This window comes from Engraulis encrasicolus, chromosome 14 (assembly GCF_034702125.1).
Source record: "Engraulis encrasicolus isolate BLACKSEA-1 chromosome 14, IST_EnEncr_1.0, whole genome shotgun sequence".
Classification (NCBI taxonomy): Eukaryota; Metazoa; Chordata; class Actinopteri; order Clupeiformes; family Engraulidae; genus Engraulis; species Engraulis encrasicolus.
The window spans coordinates 36,898,773-36,921,426 of NC_085870.1; the positions used below are offsets into that span (position 1 = coordinate 36,898,773).

The following is a 22,654-nucleotide window of genomic DNA, read 5'->3' on the forward strand; positions in this document are numbered from 1 at the left end:
TGTCAAACTGTCATGGATTGTAGATTCATGGCCCAGTTTTTTAACTATTCCAATCATTCGATTTTTTCTTTTTATATAGGCCTACATTGGCCTTCCAGCTCAAAAAACCCATGAATTGGGGAATTCGCATCATTAGAATATTGTAATAAAATCACATTTTTCTTCATCAAAATCCGGGTCACATTAAATCAGTTGAAATTTGGTACTTTCTACATAACATGCAATGTTCAATACTTGGTTAGGACTCTCTCTGTCTTAATAACGGCCATGATGCGTTTAACATTGAAGTCAATGGCAGAAACAGTGCATGGGAGTTATGGAAGCCCAGATAGGCCTATCCTTGATGATTTGCTGTCAGCTGTTCTTCTTTGTTGACCTGGTGTCCCACACTTCATTCTTCAATTTACCCCGTAGATTTCCATGCCACGTTTTGGTGTTAACTCACCAGTTTAATTCTAACTCAACAGAAATAAAACCCCATACATTTTCAATGGGGTTTTCTTGCGGTGCCCCTCTCTCCTCTCCGCAGGACTTGAAGATAGAGAAGTTCAGGAGCAAACAGGAAACACAGGCCTATCCATCCTTTTGCACAAACACAGAAAACATACAGTAGGCCTACTCTTCCATCCTCCTTCACAAACACACTCTTAAATCTTCCATGGAGAGACAACACCGGAGAAACACAGATGCAATTCTTTTCGTTATTTATTCAAGTGCACAACATAACATTTCGATGGTCTAAGCATCTTCATCAGAGTACACTCTGAAATCTCCTTCTCTCTGGCAAGAGCTACAGATCCCAGCGCACCGAAATAACCGGAGACAGGAGCGCAGTGTTTTCCCCACCGTCCGTCCCCACCACATTATCTGCCATCACGGCTGATCATTTGGGCCACTTATCCCCTCCTCAGACTATTATTCAGGCATCACTGTGCAGCCTTGCACACTGCACTGCAATTACATGCACTTTCATCCCTTCTGCTTGTACTGTTCTAGATGCGGCCTAGGCCTATACTGTCCCAACTTGTATTGTTTTCCAGATTGTTGCACATTATGTGCCTATGCAGTAGGCTACATATATAATTGCCTATCTGTCTACAGGCTATCAAGAAGGCATATGAATACCACTGTCCTTGTGGTGCGGTGTCTACCTATTGCAATACTTCATTTATTGTGTTCCAACTAGTAAAGGCCTATCAGACGTTTACAGCGCCTTGGATGGACTGAGAGCTGACCTACCAGAGTGAAATTCCTTGTGTGTAAGTGGGCCTAGACCTGGCCAATAAATTGGCGATATCCAAAATTGTCCATACATTAGCAATGTGATCCATAATGGGTTTATTGTAGTCTAGGCTGTCTATGGGATTGTGTAGTACCACAAATATAAATCAATTAATACAACAGGTTTTATTGGAGAAAAAAAATCACAGAATATTTGTATGCAAAACTGAATGCAATAGAACAGAAATGGCTCATTTTACTGGAGCTCCTTGGCAAGCCATAAGGCACTAGAGCCTGAAGTTGGCAGGGATACAGATAGCTACCGCCCACACAGTCTTGCTGATAGAGATAACCCACACACCACAGAGCACAGATGGATTTATGTATATTCCCTGATCCAAATGACAAATAGGGGGAAATGTGGGAAAAGTATTGAATTGCTCACACTTTACTCGTTGAAAGACGAGCCTGTATTGATTTCTGGTAAATCTCTGGCATGTAGACAGACAAAAAAATATATATGTTAGGTGTATTGAATTAGGCTGTAGCTATGGGTAAATTACAAGTGGACACTCAATGCAAGGCTAAAATGGTCCACTTACGGACACCGTGTAAATCACCAGTGACTGATCTCAGGGAAAAGGCCTCCTCAGCTCACAGCTGGTAGCCTATCTGGCAGACTGGTCTTTGCTACCATTTATGGCAGTCTTTTGTTACCACGTGAAATGTAGGGTATTAATTATTATGTTAACATTTTGCGTTGAGCAATATGGATACAACACGTCTGAGCGCGAGAATCCATGTCCGGCTGACGGCTGTGTATCGGATGATTTGTGGGCGCCTAGAATCGTACCCGCTTCGGCGTGAGCGCGCGCGTGCGATTCCGCAACATCACGGCAGCAGCAGCTTCAGATGATCAGCAAGCATGGAGCACGATTTCCCCCTCAACCAACGCCTTTATTTTGACCATTAGCATGTTTCCAATACTACACGATTCGTAAAGACCAATTGCCTTATCTCCTTTCAAGAGAATTGGTCTTGCGTGATATTTATTTTGCGCCTTGGCTTTTTAATGGAAAATGGCGATATGTTCACAGTCTTGCAGCATCGCCTGCCTGGTATCTGTCCAGATCATTCTAATTTTTTGCGTACCATGGCTTGGAGTAGAGAGTCACAGGTTTCCTCAGCAGTATACGTAAGTTCCTTTATTATAAACGTTTTCCCTCTATTGACACAAAGCGTAAAAATCAAGGATTATCAGCGTGTGCTTGCTGTGGTGCGGCACTGCACTCCCGCAATCTATTCCGATAGCAAACCGCTATGTTGCCGCCGATGATGTTTTGAAATCGTATTCTGTTGACCAAATGCAGTGTCTACAATGTGAGTTTGATGCTCCGCAGACCGCTGAAGATGTTGATTGATTTGTCCAACTATTGGTTGTGGCTAGTTTTCCTCCTTCTCTGTCTTTCATGTGGTTTACGTGCAGGATATTCTGTTTCACTATACCACAATCCATCGTAGGCTACCATGAACAAATAATAACGTTGCGCATTGGGAATGCATTTGTGTCTGTTCCGTTGCATAGGCTACGTTTATGATCTAGCCTACTGTAATGTTTAATAACACATGTTACGCTCTCCGAACTGGTCGAATATCTCCCGTGCCGTCTGGTAAGGCTACTGTAAGTCCACCCTCTCCAGTGCTTAGGCTATACAAACTATTGTACCCACAGAAACAGAATATTTCTATCTCCATATGTGATGTAAGTCCCAGGCTGGTGAAGAGCCCGTATCAGTGACCCTGTCTGCAATGTTAATGGTCCAGCCAGGCAACATGTAGTTATTTATCGTTTATACAGACATGAATCACCACATACTAAATCTGCTCTGTTTGTTAGTCATGTCTTACGAGGGGACTGAATGATTTCATCTTGGTACAAGAAGTGGACTTTATGGCTTTGTTGCTTCACAGCGAATGCCGGTTTCTTGGACGGGAGTAGCCTGTGCTCCATCTGAGATAGCCTGGAGAGCCTAACCATGAACCTGGTGCTTATTGGAATACATTCAGTATCCTTGGAGAAAGGTCATAGTTCATAGTTGTAATCCTGAGCTGAATCTTGTCTTATTTAATCCCTTTGCCTGTTAACATTTCCTTCAACCTCTCACTCACATCAGACCCGTGTATAGTAGTAAGCACAGCTGGTTGCTTGCAGTTGGAGCACACAGCCCACCCTTCCCAGTGGATAAAAAAAGCTCCGGTCTCTATCGTTGCTCCATCCAGTGGGAGTAACGGAGCGTGTGCCAGATGCAACAGGAGTCCCTGGGACAGAAAGTGAAAAAGGTCTCCTCCAATCACAGTCGAAGTAACTGGAACGGACAGGTGCTGGTCCAATAAGGAGAGGGGGAGAGGGAGAGTGTATAGGGGATGGCTATAACAAGGAAGGACTGAGGTAGAGCGGCTGTGGGGATGTATGGTGTGGTGGTGCGGTGGTGGTGGGCTGTGTTGGGCCGGGGGTGATAAATTGTATTGTAGTGGGGAAGGTGGCAGCCCTCTCCCCTCAGCCTGCTGTTTTTCTGCTGAGCTCTGTGAAATATGGGCTTGCTCCTCCTCTCCTCTCCTCTCCTCTCCTCTCTGTTCCTCTTCTCTCCTCTCTGTTCCTCTTCTCTCCTCTCCTCTCCTTTCCTCTCCTCTCCTCTCTGTTCCTCCCCTCCCCTCCCCTCTCCTCCTCTCCTCTCCTCTCCTCTCCTCAGCTTAGCCTGGCTCTTCCATACGGAGAGAAGGGAACAGGAACAGGCAGCTATGGCAGGAAGTATAGCAGCAGCAGTAGCAGCAGCAGCAGGAGCAGCTCTGTCCAATTAAGAATTAATGTTGCAGCAGTCAGGATTTGTTCGTATTCATTCTCTCTCTCTCTCTCTCTCTCTCTCTGTCTTGGCAACGCCTTCCCTCCTTTTGTCAACCCCTCCCTCTTTTTTCCACGCCCCATCCAAAAGCTTCTGCTCTGCCTGCCTTGCCTCCCTCTCTCTTTTTCCTCCTATCTTCCTCTGTTCCCTCCCCCCTATTCTTTTGGTGGTTGTTCCGTTCACCCACTCACTCACTCACTCACACCGAGCGTTCCATGCCAGGCAGCCTTGTGCCTGTCTTATCAAACTCCACTCCACTTCTCTCTCTGCTTTGGCATCCGACGTGTTTGCCAGCAGTCCCATTTGGCTTGACAGTGCATCATTGCATTCTTTCTCTCTCTCTCTCTCTCTCTCTCTCTCTCTCTCTCTCTCTCTCTCTCTCTCTCTCTCTCTCTCTCTCTCTCTCTCTCTCTCTCTCCCCCCCCCATTTCCATCCTTGGTTGGTTTGTTTTCTGTTCAGCCGCACCTTCCTCATCGTTATCGTTCCCTTCTCCTCTGGACTGAAAATGGGTCAGAGCATTCGCGGAGTGACTCTTTTTTTATGCTTCCTTCGTATTTTTTTACTCTTTCCCTCTCTTCCCTCACTTCACACCTTTGAAGACTATATTTGTGTGCGTGAATGCACGTGTGTGTGTGTGTGTGTGTGTGTGTGTGTGTGTGTGTGTGTGTGTGTGTGTGTGTGTGTGTGTGTGTGTGTGTGTGTGTGTGTGTGTGTGTGTGTGTGTGTGTGTGTGCGTGCGTGCATGTTTTTGAGTGTGTGTATGTGTGTTTCAGGTCATGTAGTATTCGTGACACTGTGTGTGTGTGTGCGTGTGTATCCTATATGAGTGTGTGTATGTCTGTTTCAGATCATGTAGTATTCGTGACACTGTCTGTGTGTGTGGTAGTGGTAGTGAAAGTGAAGTGTGCTGCCTGCCATATCAGCTCCATCAGCTCCGCTCTCTGCTCTGCTCTGCTCTGCGCTGCTCTGCCAGACTGGGGCTCAGCTCTACTACAGTATGCTGCCTGCTCCCGGTGGACTAGTGAGAGTGAGGAGGAAATGGAGCGCCCTCTCCCAGGCCCAGGAGTGCTTTAGAGGCCTTGAGATGATACATGTACATACAGTGATGGAGTCTGTCACACACAAAAACACACGACTGTGCACACATACCCATACACGCACGTGCACCGTCACGGGCACACACTGCATTCCTCAGTCAAACAAACATCACTCATAAATACAATCACACAAATATACTCACGTAAATATATATGCACGCATGGACGGACGGACGCGGACACACACACACACACACACACACACACACACACACACACACACACACACACACACACACACACACACACACACACACACACACACACACACACACACACACACACACACACACACACACACAGCACGTTTCTGCATACTTTACTAAACCCAGACATGCTGCTTCCTTCCTCCTAAGTGGCATGCTACCATACAACACAGGGAAGTCTATGTTTGATATGAAGAATATTTCAACAAGCTCTGCAATATGTGTCCAGTTTTCCAAACGTTCGCAAAGTATGTCAGAGGTTTATTTTCAGATTAAGAATATACGTCAATGACGCTCTGTCTGTAGTATCAAGACAGAAGCATAGAATTATTAATTTCTGTTTTGTTTGCTGTATGATACGCACACACATGCATCATTTTGTGTGGGCAAAGTAGAGAAAAAGAGCACAAACTACAAACTAATTCCAAGGTCCAAACGCACTGGTGCGTCTATAAACAGGTTCTCATCGGAACAGATGAGCACACGGATGAACAGTTCAAAGCATTTCTCTCCCAGGCACTCACTGTCCCCCATCAGCATTGAGTTATTTTGGCTTCAATCACACAACATACAAATGCTGTGTTCAGAGAACTGCACTTTAGATGTCAGGTAGCTGAAAATAATGCTGGTGAGTGTGCAAAATGAGAAAAAGGGTCCTAGAAATAGGAGCATGGCGGCTAATAAAGCTAGGACTGGATCAAACACAGTCAAGAGTCTGAAGAAGCACTGTGTCACAGCCAAAGACAGTGTAGCTCCAGCGCTGACAGAATTGTTACAATCCTGAGAGCATCATCTTAGTCAACAGTGACAGCTTGCTTTTGCATAAAACAAATAAGCAAAAAAAAGCAAATGCAGTTTGTCTGAAGTCACATTAGAAAACAGCTCATGAATTAACCAAACTATCCTGTGGCATTTTTTATTTTGCGTCTTTCCCACCTATGATATTCAGCAAATAAAATCAAATGATAAGAAACTACTCAGGCGGACAGCAGTATGAGTCATCCACTGCTGTTGGGAAAGCTGAAACTACCATAATGTATGACTCAAGCTGTCATTTACCAAACACCAACCTTTTAAGATCCTCTATACAGGTACTCCAATACACAAGCCTACAGTACTATCACACCGGAAGGCTATGGGAAACTTAACTGCATCAGACTTACTCTGATGGTGTGAAATTTCAGTGGCTTTCTTTCTTTTTACTCGAAACTATTGATTACTGTGCAGGTATTACACATCATGCTTTGTGTATTTTTGGACTTGGGATTTGAGCTATTTTGAGCTGTTGGGAGGAACTGGCATAGATATATACTAAAGTGTATAGTATGTAGTCATGTGTGATGCTTAGGCACATGACATCCATTTTATGGTGAACAACACCAAACAGCTGCAGGTGCGAAATTATACTTGATCTGACTTTTCTCCTTGAAACTATTGATTGCTGAGCAGGTACACTCACTCTGGGATGGTGTGTGGTTGTGGTTTCCCATAACTGGATTTTAACTGGGTTTTAAGCAGCTCTTATATGACTGAATATCTTGTTGTGGCTATTTTAGACAATATACTGCACTAGATGTATTACGTTCATTATGTCTAACTATTAAAACAAGCTTTTCTTTCATTTCAGACATGTAAACGTTTTTTTCCTTTACCTGACATGTTTCGCTGGTGTAACCTCCGTCTTTATCAGAGGGTCACATGCAGGGCTTGACACTGGCACCTGCCAACAGGCCAAATGCTGGTAAAACTTGGCTGTGGCTGGTAACAATTTCAGGGTCACTAGCCAATTTGGCAGGTAACTTATTTTTATGTTATGACATATCAGAATAGCGTATATTCTGCAATTTGCCCCTTGTGTATCAATTGTTTGTATTAAAGTTTAAGAAAAAGCTCAGTTACTGAGTTTCTATTTCTTTGATTGTTTGATTCAATGTAGAAAGCTGTGCACTCGTCTTTTTCTTGCTTTAGCACCTCATCTTCTGAGGTTAGGTGTACAGCGCCATGATAAAGAAAAAAAAACAATACCAAATTTGTGGCTTATAGAATAACTAAATGGCTAGTGACTCGGGTAAACCACTAGCCATGGTGGCCGGCAAGCGAAAAAGTTAATGTCAAGTCCTGGTCACATGGGTGTTGATGTGTGACATGCATCAGAAAGCTAACTAACACTATGAATAGGGATGAGGGAGGGTACTTACTCGAATACACCTGGAGCACCAGCCTGAGGGGACAGATCTAAAAGAAGCAGGTGTGAGCAACCTGTCAATATTGACACTAACAGGGAAATAAATATTTGTTTTGTCTTTTTAGACATTATGGACAGGACAGTATGGGAGGTAGACAGGAAGCGAATATGGAGAGAGACGGGGAGGGGTCGGCAAAGGACCCGGGTCAGCCGCATGGCAGGCGAGTGCCCCACTGAATGGCCACGGCAGGGCCCATCGGTTGTTTTTAAAGCATGTCATGCATCAACATCCATGGGACCCTTTGATGAAAACGGAAGATACAGTATATTGTCGAAACATGTCAGGTAAAGGATAGAACTTTTACAAGTCTGAAACGAAACAAAAACTTAAGACTTAATATACTGTACTATAGTGCATCAGGCTGGTCATTTCTCTTTAGGCATAGGACATGTACTAGTGTGGTCAGTTGTGCTGATTACAATAGCAGAGATGGTTAGAACCCAGAACATTTTTGATAATAGTATGGTAAGCACCAACTGCTGTTCACCACAGATTCTTCCTTGAAGGTGTTCATGATTTGGTGCTGAAAGATGGCATGCCAAATTATAGAGGTGCTCTTGTCCCCAAGTAATTGGTTGATATGATATTCATGTCATGGCATGATAGCCATCTAATAAGATCTGGGTTGTGGGAAAGTGGGCCAGAGATGAGTTTAATGGGGCATTTAATTTTCCGAATATCTTGTGACTAGGATACAGACATGTCTTGATCTGATCATTTCTACATTACATACAGTATGTAGGGATTGTAACTAGTTTTTCATACTGTTTTGTGCAAAGCAACTGCATAGGTGTTAAGATTCTTGAGGGCTGTGTGTGTCAATCATTTGAACACTGTTATTGAAACTTTAAGATGGTATGCGCAGACTTTCAGAGGTACTGTTGTCTTCCGTGATTGGCTGATATTCATGTCATGGCATGATGAGGGCCATGTAATTAGCATGATTTCTGGGTTGTGGTGGGAAAGTGGGTTAGCAATAAGTCCAACCCATAAGGGACGAACGTTCGCTTATCAGCTCAGGGGATTTCCTATTGTGTCTCTCTGAGGAGGACACTGGTTCATCTATTTCCAGAACATCTATTTGTATCCTCTCTGTTGCTGTGCTGGGGTCACTGGTCAGACAGAGCTGATGATTGTGGACTATGAATGCTATGAAGCCATTGTTAGACTGCCCATTGTACACAAACTGTTTTCAGGCCAATCAGAATGAGGCTGGTGGTGGTTCTTGCACCAGTTACACTGGGAACTGAGGTGCATAGTAGAGAACAACACAGGTTAATACTACATGGTTAATTTTACTGCCTGTGACCTGGATGATCCTGCTGAGGTCTATGTTGTCATCATGATTGCCTTAAAGAAACCAAACTGAAACCACATAAACTGATATTCCGGTTCTGGAATGCGGTCAGTCGTCAGTCGGTTCAAGGTTAGCTGCAAGAAATGAGCAGTAGCTCAGTTCTCTGTTGACCTAAACATGCTATGTGTGTGCCTCTGAGGGCGGACTATATGAAGGACCCTGTGATGGAGCGATCATCAATAGGGTTGTGGGCGTCAATTTGTCTTTTGAAGATGATCGTGGTTTGGTACAGCCTCCAGTGATAAACTAATTCACACATCAGACCTAGAAATGATTCACCTTCTTAAATGAAGAACAACAGGTCTTCCAAACACCAAAAACAAGTCCAATTCTTTACAACATGACTTTTGCTAGGCTTGTGGATGTACTCTGACTGACATTCTATCCAGGCAATCTGTTGCTTGTGTACCAAAATGCATTTGTGGTAGCGGATGGAGGGACATTTTCTTCCTTTCATTACACATGGTGTGAGAAGTGGGATGGCTGCAAGGCCATTGTAGGAGCACCTGCTGTTTGAACCATACCAGGGATTCCCAGTTTAGGTTGACCCATGTGTGGCGGGCCCCAGTGAATGATGACATTTGAGTAGGCTTTTTGAGGCACCCTAGGATGGGAGACGTGTGGTGGGATACCTCAGTGCCGACACCTCAGTGTGCGTGTGACAAGTGGATGGTGAGGGACAGTGTAGTCTAGTGTGATGTAGGGTCGTCACACAACAGTTCAGGATGGACTCTGACTGACATTTCAAAGTGATTGCTTCTCTGACATTGCAGTCAAGAGCGCATGTTTGGTATTTAACTTGGGAGATATGGAGATGAAGTTTGGAGCGCTTACTACAGATCTCGCTCTTAGCTACAATGATTAGTGTCTTTCCCAAGAATTGAACCATTTGACACAGAGACGCTCTGCCATTTACTGGTTGTAATGACTCAAGCTTAAAGCCTTAAGCCGACAAAATCCAAGAATTTGGCTCATAGGACTTCTATTCGGAGCAGATAGCATTTTACCAGGCTGAAACAGCCAACAACACTATCACCAGGGAGCTTAGAGGAAGATAGTGGAATAAATAAGACAAATATATTAAACGTACAAGATGCCGCATATCCAGCCCTGATCACTTAAGAGTTAAAAGAAACCATCGGATCCATATCTGTTATTGTCAGTTATTGTCAGTCACTCAGGCTCCGTGAAATCTAAATTGCTGCTGACAGGAGAAATAGCTGGTAGCAGAGTTTAAAATAATGCAATATGTTATAAATACCTACCACATCCAGACACAGGGACACAGCAGAGATGGCAGCCAGTGGTGGCATCACAGCAGAGTTGTTGCTGGGTGACTCACGCTACTGTCTGTGTGCTTCAGAATTACACTGGGAAGGCTGTTTACTTTAACGGAAGAAATTACAACTCTCATCAGCACCAGTGGAAATAATAGTTTATTTTTTGTTTAACGTCATGTGTCTGAAGTCAGGACATGGACACAATTGTTTTGTTTTTTTCCTGTGGGCTAGACACGCAAATGACATAACCTTCAAATCATCAATTATCCATGTAGCATTTTGTGTGTGACTGAACAGGAGGAGACAATAGTTGTACATCATATCACATCATAGTTGTACATCATGTCGCGCTCCTGTATTATGGGCCATGAATCCTAAAATAGATATAGAAATATCACCTGAATGTACCACTTTTGAATTTTTGGATTTGTAATGACACAGAATGTCAAGGCTCTTTTGGATGCATATCAAGCCAAGATTGTGTCAAATCATGATTGTCTGCATGTCTATGTCTATCTTCTTCTTCTTCTTCTTCTTCTTCTTCTTCTTCTTCTTCTTCTTCTTCTTCTTCTTCTTCTTCTTCTTCTTCTTCTTCTTCTTCTTCTTCTTCTTCTTCTTCTTCTTCTTCTTCTTCTTCTTCTTCTTCTTCTTCTTCTTCCAGCTCTTTCTTGATCGTATTCTTACTATTATTAGTAAGAATTATTACATGTTATCACTGTAATTGAATGATCTGCTTGTTTGCCTGTATAGCCTCCATGCTTGTGCTCTTCTTCCCTGCTCTCTGCTTATCGTCTGTGCTCTGCTCTGTGTTTGCCCCCTCACAGGATAATGCACTGGGCCCGGCGCATCGAGCAGGAGATTGACAGAGTACTGCAGCATATCAGCGGAGCCCAGCAGCTTAAGGGGGTGAGTGTGCCTATCTATCTTACTGTCTGTTCACGAGAGCCTTACCGGGATCTCTCTTGCTTGCTTTCTGCCTTGTCTCTGAGATATTCTGCTGTGAGGTGTATTTATAGCTTGCAGGAGAGGGAGGAAAAAATGCAAAGCACCTGGCTGTCTCTGAAACTCGCATCTTGATGTTTTCCAGTACATCTAAGGATTCAGCGGTTGAATTTGTCAACTCTCTCAATATGTGTGTAGAATTCAAAATGGTAATAGCGATCCGAGGTGTGCATAAACCTAATGTACAACCGGTACATAATAAGTTACTGGTAAACAGAATGAATGATGAACAGGGAAACAGACAATTAAGTACTTAGTCTGAAAATGCTTTGTGTCAGTACAGGAGTCTTGAGTAATAGTCATATACTTAAAAGTGCTTTTCAATGAATTATAGTCTGCTACCATTGCTGCATTGTGTCGCTGCTAGGCGATGCCAAGCTGAGCGATAGAGTGGGTCTTTGAAAGTCTGTCAGATATTCAGGCTTTGTGTTGGGATACTTGGTTGTTACTACAAGGCTGCGATACTACTTGGTTTTAGGTTTAAGTGTGTGGTGTCTACTCAGCGTTGTGTGTAAGAATGTGTACATGTGTCTACTCAGGCAGCTGGAGCGTTAATAATTGAATGGAGACGAGGTGATGGGTGCGGCCTTGCTCCCGGGAGAATGATCAGCTGTTCCTTTGCCTCCAACCTCCTGTCTGGAGGTGTCCTACCCTGTGGGATGCTTCCCTTTCATGTGCAAATATACGGAAGAGGGTGTGTGTGTGTGTGTGTGTGTGTGTGTGTGTGTGTGTGTGTGTGTGTGTGTGTGTGTGTGTGTGTGTGTGTGTGTGTGTGTGTGTGTGTGTGTGTGTGTGTGTGTTGCAATTTCTGATTTCTGGGAAGGTGCACACTGCAAATGTGAGTAGACAGCTACAGATGGTCTGTGAGCAGTACTGGAGATGAACCAGCATCTACCTTCTGGGGGTGTATGTCTCTTGCATACTGAATCCCATTCACTCTGTTTAAATGAGAAGTTCAGTGTCAGTCAATGCACAGCCTTTACTGTTGGGGGTCAAGAGTGTGTTGGCAGGGAAAAGAGTATTAGAGAAGATATAGAGAGCATATCATACTACATGGACCGGAAAAAAGAACTGCTAGCCAGCACAAATTGACTTGGTAATAGGCATGTTACTTTATATCTCCCTATTTAGTTGTTGTTAGCTGGATAGCTACAAGCTGTAGCACAATATGAACATGTCAAAGTCAGAACTTAGCCAATTACACTTAGACGTCAAATTCCTTTTAAACATGCCTTTTATACGTATCTGGCCAGTAAAGGTGATCCTGATTCTGACACGTTCTCATTCTCTGTCCTAACAACAAGGCACATAGCACCTAATTATGGGCCATGTGGACCCAGTTCCATTGGACTCTGTAATTGTATGATATCAACATGTAGAAAAAAGAATTTGATTCCCTGTTCCCCAGTCAGTCCCACCCAATTCCTGGGACCATAGGCGTTTTTTGCATTGGGCAAGGTCGGGCAATTGCCCGGGGCCTCAGCCAATGAGGGGCCTCGTTGTCACATTATGGTGACAAGGGGCTAGGGCTGGGCGATATGGAAAATAAAAACTATATCACGATATGGATTACTTTATATCACGATAACGATATATATCACGATATCGTGATATATATATGTGTATATATGTATATATGTATATATATATATATATACTTGACTATAGCACAATTACATAAGTTTTCAGTTATTCTCTTTATTTGCTCTTTATTTTTTCATGTCACAAAAGAACCTTTCTTTAAAATGGATCTTTTTATTCTTATTTTTACAGCTACATGAACTTATAGTGTGTATTGTGACAACATGAAATGTAATTAAATGATATTCGATTGTATAAAATTTATAAAATACTATCTCGATATAAACGATATAGGAGAAAGGCCACGATATACACTTTTATATCACGATAACGATATATATCGTCATATTGCCCAGCCCTACAAGGGGCTCATACTTCCTAAGGGCCTCAGATTTCCTAAATCCACCACTGTATGGGGCCCTGGTGACTCAGTCCCACTTAAAGAGGTATGCCACTATTTTGGGGCTTAATACAGTTAAAATTGTTGGCTGGGGTTTATAAAGGTGGTAAAGTGTCTTATTTTTCATGTTAAGCGTTGTCTTGCTTTAAGACAAGTTAAAAGAGGGAATATGTCGTTAAGCTAGTGAAAGTCAATGGATCCGTGTAACATTGTAGCACTTAACCCCCCTACTGTGACTCCCTTGCTACCAACCGTGTCTTTTGTCTACCCACAGGACTTGGTGACCTTGAAAAATAGGGCTATGGATTGATTGACACCAAGCATCTCTTTTAAGCTGTATATCAGACGGAAACTTAGAGAGCAGCTGTGACAAGACCTGAAGTGTTCAATGTTTGTGATGTGATTTAGAGTGTGATAGAAGTGCTATAGGCATCTCAGCACTCTTTCTGTCTTTTGCTGGGTTAGTTACTGTATTATTAAAACAATGTAACAAGCGTATAGCAAGCAGAGATTTTCTTGTTTTTGAATCATGTTTGTTGCTGTACTGCTCTGCGCCAAAAACACAAATTGTGGGAGGGCTAATATTTATATTTGGTATTTTAATAGAGGCCAAACTGTTGCTCCAAAACATACCATTCTTGGCCTGCACTGCTCAGCTCCCGTGGGATCAACATTGCTTTCTTACGCCAGAAAGAAAAAAGAGAAAGGAAAGCCATTGGCGTTTCAGTGAGTGTCGTCAGCAGCAGTATGGGCTGGGCCAGGGGCTGGAGAGGGGGAGGGAAAGGCTGAGTGGGAGAGGTTACTAATTCATGTAAGGAGGATGGTATAGTGACAGGCTGTAAGGGGGTGTATCTCTCCCGCATGTCTAGTTACAGAGTCATGGAGGTGTGCCCTGTTTTGGAGAGAGAGAGAGAGAGAGAGAGAGAGAGAGAGAGAGAGAGAGAGAGAGAGAGAGAGAGAGAGAGAGATACTTTGTAGACAGAAAGGGACGGAGAGAGAGATGCTATGGTTCGAGGAAGAGTTAGAAGGAGAGAGAGAATACGATAAGTGTGTGTGTGTGTGTGTGTGTGTGTGTGTGTGTGTGTGTGTGTGTGTGTGTGTGAGAGAGAGAGAGAGAGAGAGAGATAGTGTGTGTGAGAGAGAGATACTCTGTAGAAAGAGGGACGGAGAGAGATGCTATGGTTCGAGGAAGAGTTAGACGGAGAGAGAGCATACGATGAGTGTGTGTGTGTGTGAGAGAGAGAGAGAGAGAGAGAGAGAGAGAGAGAGAGAGAGAGAGAGAGAGAGAGAGAGAGAGAGAGAGAGAGAGAGAGAGAGAGAGAGAGAGAAATGCCAGGGAGAGACACAGAGCCATAGAGTATGAGAGGGATGCCAGGGAGGCCATGACAGCAGGCAGGGCTGTGGGCCGTGTGCCGAGTGTCCGTGTGCCGAGTGTCCGTGTGTGCCGTGCGAGTGCTGCTCCTGTGTGAGAGAGGAACAGATGGTTTGGCTGCCTCCAGCACAGCCTTGATGAGAGCCGCACGGTTTGCCTTTTTCCCTCGTTAATTTACCCATAATCCCGTGCAATGTGTTGTACCGGGTGGTGGTACACACAGTGCTGCAGTGATAGATAGGGCCTCTTCAGTGGCCGCCATCAGGCAGCTTCCATTCAACGTCTGAATCTCACCATCAGCCTTCATGCATTATGAAATATGTACAGTGAGTGTATATACTGTATAGAGTACAGCTATCATTAACCTAGGGCTGCTCGATTAGGAGAAAAATCAATATCGCAATTATTTCAGTCAATATTGATATCACAATATGTTAAGATGATATTTCTTTTAAAAACAAATTAATTGCACAAAACAATTCACAGACTTCCCTCCCTTCAGCAGTTGAAGTGGAGGGCCATAGGGAGACCCACAGTGGTGTTCTGCATGATTGTTGGGTAGCAATTCTGCTTTGTGCTCGCAATGGCTCAAGTGGAGGGGAGTGCATTGCACTTAGCGTAACCTACCTTTTGGCAGTATAGACAAATGACAAAAATATTGTTTTAAATCGATGTTATGAAATTTGATATTGTTTGACAGCAATATTGATATCACAATATGAGTACGATATATTGCACAGCCCTACATTAGCCTCTATTCCACATCACCTTTGCACAGTATCTACATTTTTACTCTGTAAATCTGTAGAATAAGGGAGACCATAAACAGTTAACTCCTGTCAAACAATTCCATCCCTATTTAACACAATCAGCTCAAACGTTCTCAACAAACCGACCAAAAAGGAAAGAGTCAAGATTTTATTTAGCTGAGGGTGATCCAGTTAAATAAACCTTTAGCTGTCACTATAGCTTTTGTTTAAGTTACATTAGATTAGATTCGATTCAACTTCATCGTCATTACACAAGTAGAAAAACAGAGTAACGAAATGCAGTGTGACTGCAGTGTCGTAATGAGTCCTGCATGCTTAACTTGTCTAGAAAGGAGGTTACTGTATCCTGTTAAAATATGTATATGTATTTGCAGAAGGATATGTCAGTGTGAGGTAACTCTTGTATGTGGTAACCATCTCCCACTAGTCTATCACTGATTTTTGAGAAAGTGGCTAAAACAGGTTGTAATCTTGAAAGGAAAAAACAAAGTGAATTACAAAATAATATGGTATATCCTCGTAGACAAAGGTCTTGGCTTTTCAGAAATGCACAAGGCCAATCTCCCCGTTTTGAATGTTTTTCAGAAATCAGGTTTTTCTCCGATCATACCCTGTTTTTTGTCAACACCGTCAGACACAATTAAAAGCAACAAAAAGTGTATTGATTTCGTTGCATATGTATCTGGAGTCTTAAAGTGATTGTGTGTGTTTTTTGGTTCACACATACGCCTTTAAATGTTGAAAATTCACTTTCATTCTATTTTAATATTGCTTCATGTGTTCTAATTCAAAAATATGTGCTGTCAGACAATGCTTACTTAATGCCTAAATAGATCAATTTTTTTTTTGTAATTTCACAAATATTCGTGTAGGCTTAAATTTGCTATTACTTTGATAATTCAACAACTCCAAAGGAAAATTTTGTAAGGACATTCATTTAAAATGTCCAAAACTCCTTCTTACGGTGGTGACTGAAGAACTGACGGTGGTGACAGTAATCTGAAGGTGGTGAAAGTGACCTAATTATTACCTACATTTAGCAAAATAAATAGCCCTCTCAAGTCAATGACATCTAGCATAAACACTTTATTTTTGTGTGTGCACAGTATGTTTGTGCATGTGCATTTGTTAGATACTCTAGGAAGTAGGCCTAGATTATTGAAAATGTGGCATAAACAGGTGAACAAGTTGTTCAAATCCAAAATATAGAGGTGTATTATCATAGACGAAGGTCTTGGCTGTGCAGTGAATGTATTGGCCAAGCTCCCCATGTTTTACATTTTTCATAAAATGGGCTCTTTCTTGGTTTTGTCACCAGCGTCAGACAGAATTAGAAGTAAAAAAACTATGTTTACTGTATTTAAGTGAATTACTTTTACAATTCAACATAATTGTAGATACTTATTGGAAGCATATTCTTAAAACTTGTCAAAAACATGTAAAACACGTGCTTTTTTGTGAACTACATCAGATGTCACCACCGTCAGGTTTTGTGACAAAAAACCCTCCAAATGCACCTCAGTGGAGGCTGGAGTATAAGTTTGGGTCACAATTATTACTAACATGTCTGGTAATGTTTCATTAACCAACACAATTTAGTAAAATATGGAACAAGATGATGAGCGGAACAAAATCTGACGGTGGTGACATCTGACGGTGTGAGACAAAAAAACACTCTTTTACATATTATGCATTTTTTGCTCACATTAGCCACTTTGTTTTCGCTCTGTTTCTTAGGGGCTTCATGCTGCTTCTGAAAAAGTATATATAATTAACATTAATGTAACATAATACTATTAAAACCCCCGACGGTGTTGACAGTTTATGGTTGGGACAGTACCAGTGTCCAAACAAATTAACAAATTGAGGAGAAATTAGTAAACTTACAGGAGCTTCAGTGATGGTGAAGTATTCAGTAGAGCTAAAGGTTTGAAAAGGGGTCTTAAGTAATGACAATGACCTTGTGCATACCTGATTTTATTGTCTTTTTAAAAAAATCTGACGGTGGTGACTAATATGCTGGACACACTTTGAGCAATCAGAAAATAGTAATAAATATTGCTTTACACGCACTATGTGCATACCTGCAGAACCACTTCAATATGGACTTTCACATCATGGTGATATTATTCAATAATATCAGTGATTTTTACATTTTAAGTCAATTGAAATGATGATGTCTGTCCTTGGGACAGCTGTTTTTACAGGGTGTGGACAGGTTTATAGCCATGAAAAGTAATAAAATTACACTTAAATATTTCAAACGACTGTACATTTGTGTAACAGACCCCTGGGTCTTTACCTGGATTCATTTTGTTTGTTCAAATAGAGTTTATTTTCAAAAGAACTGGCAGTTTATTGCTGAGACATGTTTTAGCCGCTTTCTCAAGAATCAGTGCTATAAATAGTAAGCAGAACAATACGTCAGCATGTCAGTAGAAAGCGTGCATTTCATGCCTTACGCAGTATAAAAATGCAGTGTTAATTCAACACTTGGCAAGTATGCTGGGACCAAATACACTCCAGAAGATGTTAAATTGACTCTTAAGTGTTAAATCATTACTGCGCTTTTTTTACTGTTTACCTCGGCTTTGAATAGGAATAAATGGCTTCACTCTTCTGCGCCATCAGTGCATCGCTCTCACATGCATGAGTGTTTTTTCTCCCTCAGGGTGGTGACCTGTAGGGAACACTCCATGTTCAATGTTTATGTTGGCTTAGGGCTGACCCATGACCCCTGGACTCTGGCCTTTGACCTGTGGTGGCCGTAATACAGTCGTAGGACGATCTGTGCTGTCAGCTGGGTGTCTCCGCCCACAGATGTTTTTATCCGTTAGAGAGAGAGAGAGACAGAAATACAGAGAGAGAGAGAGAGAGAGAGAGAGAGAGAGAGAGAGAGAGGGAGAGAGACAGACAGACAGACAGACAGACAGACAGACAGACAGACAGACAGAGAGACAGAGAGACAGAGAGACAGACAGACAGAGAGAGAGAGAGAGAGAGAGAGAGAGAGAGAGAGATTAGACCACACTTCCCCTAGAATGTTGGTTGTGTTCATTTTGGTCATAAGATATTGTGCTTTATCAGTAGCCTGGCTCTCGCGAGACCCTTAGTGCTTCGTGCATCTTCGTTACACTTCGTGACAATCCATCTGCGAGCAATGAAATTGAAATAGTCACTGCTGTTGTGTAGTTTTGTTAGGCATATATCAAAAATATCATGATAAAATGTTCTTGGGAAATGTGCTGCAATATCCCTTAAATGCAGTTGTGGCCATCATAAGTTTTAGGCCGTCATACTGTACATGCAGTCGATGGCTTAGAGTTGGTGAATGGGTGGAAGGAAATCAAGCATGCATACCCAAGCACCTCACTTCTACGGTAATATGGACTGGTAATGGTTTTCTAAGTTTGACCACTTCTGATGTCTGAGGTTTTTCTTTTTAGTTTCTGGTATGTAAACCAAATTGCCTTTAGCTCAGGAAGCATCACTTAATTGCAAAATGTTGCATTAAAAGGTCTGTGGCCTTACACACAAAACATTGCAGTAGCTTTGTCTGTAAAAGTTTATAAAGTAGCTGACTTTTACTTTTAATTGGGAGGCAATAACAACAGATAAGAAGGTATTTTAATGCCCCGTTGCTATGGCATCATGCACAAGCCTACTTATATTTGCAATTTTGCAAGGTAGTAAAGTGTGTTGTGACATCTATGTGTAGTGACAGAACTGGGCTACTTTTAGCGATTCTTTGTGAATATCAGATCTAAGCGATCATTTGATATGTTTTGTTTGTAATGTGTACTGTAGTATGCATTTGCTTAATTGAGTATGTGTAAGCCTATTTGTTACACTCCTCAGTTTTCCGAAGATGACCTCAGTGACCTCACTTTTATGGATTTACGGACTTATTCCTTGTTATTTCTAAATAGAATTTTAAAATACGTGAACATTTTAAATGCAATGGATATTCCCTTACATGATTCCGCAAAAACAGGAGATTCTCACCAGGACCTCTACTAGTATTATAAATACAGCATTGCCGTTGGTGGAACAGATGTCCTGCGTTCAGGCCATGGCAGCACAGTTATATAAGCATGCTAATGCCCTCGCAGGTGCCCCAATTAACACAGAACAACACGGTAGCTCTACCCTTACAAAACACTGCAGAACTTAACCAATGGTTTTTGTCTTACTCCTTTGCAGAGACTCTGTTATAACCGTATTGTCACCACAAATGGTAATGACCAAGACTAGACTAGACTCTCTGTAATATCATAGCAATGTTGTTCTAATATAGTTGAGTGTTGTGAGGCTGTCAAGAGGCTACATAACATTTCATTGCACTTAAATGAGACGTTCATCCAAAGTAACATACATCACAATGTGGTGAATATGTACATGCAGCCAATAGACAACATAAAATGCTTTTTGGTTTGGTATCGTAATATGCTTGGGATATCTATTATACTTAATTCTAATGTCCATGTTATCTTCTGTGCCTAAACAGCACTAGGCTAAGAATGTATGAATGGTATAGGTTCATGTGCATAATATTTTTGTATTGTGGATGAATTGAAATGGATCTAAAAAAAAAAATGCTGCTGAGCATACTTAATCTGTGTGCTTTACACTTGCCAGCGTGCCAAAATTAGTGTTACCCTTGACTCACAGGTCAGCTGAGTGTCATGGTTGCAATGCCAATGCACTGTGTAATGCCACTCTAATATCAGGCCTTTGTCTGGACACACAGACACAAGTGCTCTCTTGTGACCTTTACCCAACATCACTGTGGTGTGGTTATGAATTTATATGATCCCACCACTCAGCAGAGACCCATATAGCTCTTATTTCAAGTTATTCTTTGGTGAAAATATGTTTAAAAGTTAAATTGAACAGTACAATTGTAATGCGAAATATAATTTAGGCCTAATTAACTTGAATTGGACATGTTTATCGTCATGAAACACACCACAACAGAGATTTTAAGTATGTCTGTGTTGTTGTAATGGAATAGTTACCCTTTCCACTTGTGAGCTTGTCTCTGTGTCTGCTGTTAGTATTCCTCTCTGTGCTCACTTCTCAGAGTAGACTGCAAGTTAGTCTGGCTATTGCACTAAGCCTAAGGTTGTTGATGTCACTTGTTCTAGCAAAGATCACATAGGCACTCCAAGTTAGTCTGTATATTGCATTATGGGGAGTAGATTTCATACAATAATATAATACAGCAATAATAGAATACAGCACAGACCTACGTATAACCGATCAGTCCACTGATTGCAAAGGAGTTCAACATAATGTTCACTTTTCATTTACATCACTGTTTGCTGTTATTGCCTAAATACACATTATACTGTCTATAGCTCATGAAATAAGGAAATGGGCAACCTACCCATAAATCAACTACGTACAGATTTTATGTTTTCTTTAGCTAACATTTTTATTTGATGGTAAGAGGTGCAAAAGGGGGTCAAGGCAGAAAAAAGTTTGGGAACCACTGTACTACACCCACTCAAGGCTCTTTTTAATACTCACATGATTTTGTGGTTACGTAACATGCAGTGTGGATTGCAAAAGATGTTCTGAAACATTAGAAATACACATTAGAAAAGAGGAAATGGATCATTGCTTCTATTATTGCTGTAATATAGGCTCATCTAAAGAGGTTCTGATTAAAGATGAGGATGCAGATCATTCAGAGATGGGTGATACTACTGTAGTAGATATAAAATCCCTCTTTCATGCTTCTTGTGTTTGTGGGAGGATTTTGCGTAAGGCTGGGCATGAAGAACAATCACATTTTTGTCTGTAACTGGATTAATTCCCTACAAATTAATTATTAGGCTGTAATTAAGACGGAATTATATCATTCTCCTCCTCCATCTTTGTCTGCTCGGCGCTGGTGAGATTCACAGGTGCTCCCTTTGCAGCAGGCCGTGCCCCAGAGCTGAGCACAGCTTGTCCCTCTAGTCTGTACTCGTCTCACCCAGATCTTCAATGTCAGATCATGAACTTGTGGCTCTTCCCTGTAAAACAAAACAAGGCTTTTAAAGTTCAGAGTTCAAAGGCCAAATTATGATATGTGCTGTGCAGTAAGTCAAGACATGTTTGCTTGCACATTTCCTTTTTTGGTGACCATTGAAATACCACTCATACTAAAATACAAAATAAGACAAACAACATTTAAAAAACCTCAACATCTACAGTAGAATTGAATAAAAAGTGGCTGTGCAATTACAATGATCGATACAGGCATGGACATCTCACCAGATGTGATATACTGTTATTCACACACTCTCCTTTGCATCATGAACCCTCCTTCCTTTTTCACGATTCAGATCTACCGGCAAGCATAGTGTGGAGTTAGTCCATCACTCGGTTCATCACCCAGATCTACATTGAGAATAATGTAATATTGTTTGTGTCTGTGCACCCAAGTAAAAAAAAGTGTACTTAATATATACTTAATAAGTATGTATTTTTGTATTTAAAATATACCTCAAAAGTGTGTATTTAAAGAATGTTATTTTGGGACAACTTATAGTATACACTTGAAATATGATTAGGCTAAGTACAGCTTAAACACATTTTAAGTTGACTTTTTTGTAATAAAATCAAACTTTGTACAAGTGTACTTAATATACTAAAATCATACTTAACTTAAGTACATTTAAAATATACTTCCTAATTCACTTTAAAATATGTTTAATGTGTACTTAAGCATGCAGTTTAGTGTATTTTAAGTATACTACAAATCTATTTCAAGGTCACAAGAAAGTACTTTATAGCATGCTGCAGAAGTACATACTTAAGTTGTGTTATTTTGGGACAACTTATAGTACACTTAAATACACTTGAAGTATGATTAAATAGAGCTTAAACACATTTTAAGTTTACTTTTTTGTACTAAAATCAAACTTTGTACAAGTGCACTTAATGTACTAAAGCATACTTTACTTTAAGTACATTTCAAATATATTAACAAAAATCGCTTTAAGTACATTTTAAATGTACTGACTCTAAATGTAGGCTATTTTAAGTATACTACAAGTAGATTTTACTTTAAGCACATTTCAAATATATTTATTTTAAGTAGGGGAGAGCAGGGACTAATGAAACACGGGACGAATGAAACACTGCGATTTACTTGAAAACAATATACATATAAAAGTTAATATTCAGTCAGTACATTCAGCACGCAAGACTTGACACCCCCTCGAGAAA

The 22,654-nt window shown here is 41.3% G+C and overlaps 1 protein-coding gene across 1 annotated transcript in view; it reads left to right on the plus strand.

Annotated features, from left to right (window-relative positions):
• Positions 1 to 2,110: 2,110 nt before the first annotated feature.
• LOC134462564 (voltage-dependent calcium channel subunit alpha-2/delta-2-like) overlaps positions 2,111 to 22,654 on the plus strand; it is a 60,112-nt gene continuing 39,568 nt past the window's right edge. Inside the window, exons 1-2 of the mRNA XM_063215653.1 lie at positions 2,111 to 2,416; positions 11,133 to 11,214. Coding sequence (XP_063071723.1) covers positions 2,301 to 2,416; positions 11,133 to 11,214 — 198 coding nt within the window. The 5' untranslated portion in view covers positions 2,111 to 2,300. The remainder of the gene's footprint in view (positions 2,417 to 11,132; positions 11,215 to 22,654) is intronic.